The sequence below is a fragment of the Zingiber officinale genome, chromosome 6A (genome assembly GCF_018446385.1).
Source record: "Zingiber officinale cultivar Zhangliang chromosome 6A, Zo_v1.1, whole genome shotgun sequence".
NCBI classification, from domain to species: Eukaryota; Viridiplantae; Streptophyta; class Magnoliopsida; order Zingiberales; family Zingiberaceae; genus Zingiber; species Zingiber officinale.
This window is the reverse complement of record NC_055997.1, coordinates 56565831-56569141: the sequence shown is the minus strand read 5'-3', so window position 1 is coordinate 56569141 and position 3311 is coordinate 56565831. Positions and strand designations below refer to the sequence as shown.

General features: G+C 34.8%; 1 protein-coding gene across 1 annotated transcript; it reads right to left on the bottom strand.

Annotated features, from left to right (window-relative positions):
* Positions 1–592: 592 nt before the first annotated feature.
* On the bottom strand, positions 593–2199 carry LOC121994819. Its single transcript, XM_042548733.1, has 4 exons — positions 1783–2199; positions 1509–1715; positions 759–866; positions 593–685 (listed from the first exon to the last, which is right to left on the bottom strand). The coding sequence occupies exons 1-4, from the start codon at positions 2197–2199 to the stop codon at positions 593–595; spliced, it is 825 nt and encodes a 274-aa protein (XP_042404667.1).
* Positions 2200–3311: the final 1112 nt, after the last annotated feature.

Sequence of the window (3311 nt, the reverse complement as noted above, 5' to 3'; positions counted from 1 at the left end):
GAATGTATTAGATGAGTCATTTAGTCTTCCGCTGCTAGTTAATTGTATGTTTTGAGTTCTCCGAGAGTTTTAGGAATTTCTATCAACATGTGAACAAGGATAGTTAAGTAAAGTTAGTAGTCCAGTAGCCCTCCGCCCTCACAGACCAGTAGTGAGGAGGGTGGGGTGTTACATATTAAATATTTTTATTACCTGTGTCGGTAACAATTCTAGGCCACGAGATCCCCCAAAAGCTCTGGATATCATACTCTGCATAATATGTGCAAAATTTTGAAGTTGTTGGTCATGTATTTGCCTTATCATTTGCTCTGTTTCTACCCGCCTCTGTACTTCTCGTGCCTCTATTTCTTTTATTTTTTTCTTGCATTTTCTTGAATTCAGTTGTCATATTTGAATTAGAGTGAAAACTTGGTGTATAGATTGTGCGCTTACACAACTCAGGGAAAACTTGGCTAGGAAGTGCACCAACACCTAAACATCGAACTCGGCCAGAATGTTCGGGTCCAAAAACATCACTACACAAAAAAATACTTAATATCGTATAATTGTAATAACTTTAACCACCATAAATAAATAAAAAAATGTTAAGAAATTATAACAGAAATGCGTCCTCATGCACTTCTGTAGGTTGACTTACCTCAGGCTTATCTTGAAGTCGTTGCCGCACAGCTTCATCTAGTAAAGGCTATAAAAAAAATATTCGATAAAATGCGAAGAATACTGAGAAATAAACATGAAAAATTAAAAGAAATTACTACCTCAACTAGGATCACTTCATCATCAACAGGAGCATCTCCTCTCTTTTTACTTCGACGACTTATTTTTATTATCTCAATGCGAGTAGGTTTTCTCTCCTTTTCCTGAAACTACTTATGGAAAAATCATTTTTAGATCAAGTGTCAAGTAACATTAACAAATATTGTGGAGTTTTATCAGAATGAATATTCAAAGAGATGAATTATGAAAGGAATTGGAAGGATTTTAATGAGAAAACCTTCTAACTAAATATGCATAAAGACCACACAAAGAAATATTACTTTATTTATGTTACTTTAAGGCACTTCACATCTCTTTAATTGAAATAAATTTTAACTCTAACTAATTACATCACATTAATAATATTGTACAGAAAAACACAAAACATATATCAAATCATATTATTTATCAACTAAATAAGTAACTAATCACAAAAAAGAAAATTATAGTATTGGGTAGCAAAACAATCATAATCGATCACTATCATGACATATTAAGTAAAATCATAGAACTTCAGTAGTTTAGGATTATCATGATCTACACAATAAATGGATTATGTAAATTTAGTTGTAAAAATAAAACACAATTTGATACTTACAAATTTATGCTCCAAGGATGGAATATTTGTACGACCCAACACATGACTCCCTCTTTTTTTCTTCACATTTTCTTGATTAATTTTTGAAATTTTCTAAAAAAAATTGCATTTAATTTGACACTAGTCATATAAAAAAAACAATCAATATATTTACTATCTCATTAGTGTTCCAGTAATGGCACAGTGCATCCCAAACTTCAGGAGTTAACTTTTGAGGAACTGGACGAATGGAAACAAGCTCATCCAATGGAGTATTCGGATCATAAGACTTAGCTTTGATTTCAGTCCTCCATCGCCTCCATGCTGCCCCCATCATTTGCATAATAACATCTCGATGGCGATCTGGAAAATCAAAATGTGCCTATAAATATTAATAAATAATATGAAGCATTAAATTCAAATTTGGAATTAAACACTTAACAACTTACAGTCACTTTTCTCCATGCATCATTCAAGCATTTTTTCGGCATCTTTCTCCAATCAAGAAAACTAAGGGGCAACAAGTTCCCATTTCTAGCGATAGTACCTACAAAATTGGCAAGAACTGGTTGTATATCCCCATAAGACTGGCCTCTTTCATTAAATTGCAATACAAGTACGTCATCAGGATCTAATGCATGCACATCCCTCATCACTGTCCTCCCACGTCTATTTTGTTGCCTTTGAGACGTAAGCATCTCCTCAGTAAACTCCTCATTTTGATCTAGTTCTAGTGCACCATTTTGTGTATCCAATTGTGAATGTGATGTTATATCATGTGATTCATGTTCATCTTGAAGATCATTGTCTCTCAATTCTTGTCCTCTGATATTTTGAATCAACTTTTGCTTTCTTTTATTCACCATTGTCAGTAATAACCTGAAAATAATGCAAAAAAATTGCATGAAGTTATTGTTATAGATATAGAACAAAAGCCAATAAAAATAGTCAATAAATAAGTAAAAGGGCAATTAAAAGTATCATTAAGACAACAATGTTGGCAGATACAAACATTAAACAATAGATAAATCATCAATTTACATTAATATTCTGTAACGACCCAACTTTCCCTATTTCGAGTTCTAAAAGTCCTTATAAAAATCTAGAAATGCTTTAGAAAAATTTTAGAGATTTTTAGAAATTTTTAGAGTATTTTTACGTAATTTTTGGAGTTCGTTTGGTATTTTTACTGAACGAAAGAAGTTTCGACAAAAAATGTCCAAGCCGAGATTTGAACCGTGAACCTCGGGTGAAGCAGAGGTTCGCTTAACCAACAAACCAGCCGCGGGTTTGTTAATAAAACCCGAATCAAGTTGTATTTAAGCAATAGTTAGTTAACAGAATATTAAAGTTATAAGAAGAGACCTTAGGTTTTCCCCGTGACAAAATCTTCTCCTCTCCTCCTCTCGTGACGGCGCTTCTCCTCTCGGGCGAAAACAAAGACGAAGCTAGGGCTTAGTCTCCGGCGGCCGGCGAGCACCCTTCTCCGTGAGTTCTTCATACCTTTGTGATCCTCTCGTCGAGGAGAGCAAGAAGATACCAAGAGATCGTCGAGGAAGCATATATCCGAAGCCCTAGAAGCCTCCTTCTTCTCGGTTGTAAGTCCAAGAACAGCGAGGTGAGTTGCTTCTCACCTGCAGTAGGAGTTGTTTCGAGCTTTGATTCGTTTTCATGGCTTTCGGATTCTTGTTTTCTTTTGGATTTCGAAGCAAGTTTGAGGGGTTTTGTTTTTGATGCTTAGTGCCATGAACCCTAAAGAAAGAAGATAGGGATTTTAAGCATGAAGAACAGTTATAAAATTTAGGTTTTCAGTAGCAATTTTCCTTCAATTAGTTTGGGATTGTGGATCAAGAGGTTGATGGATTCTATGGGATTTGGTGATGTTCGGATCCTTCCCACTGCTCCCGAAAGTTTTGGACAGATTGCTAGGGGATTTAGTCTTGATAGATAATGCTTAAGCTTCCTATTGTTCTGAAAT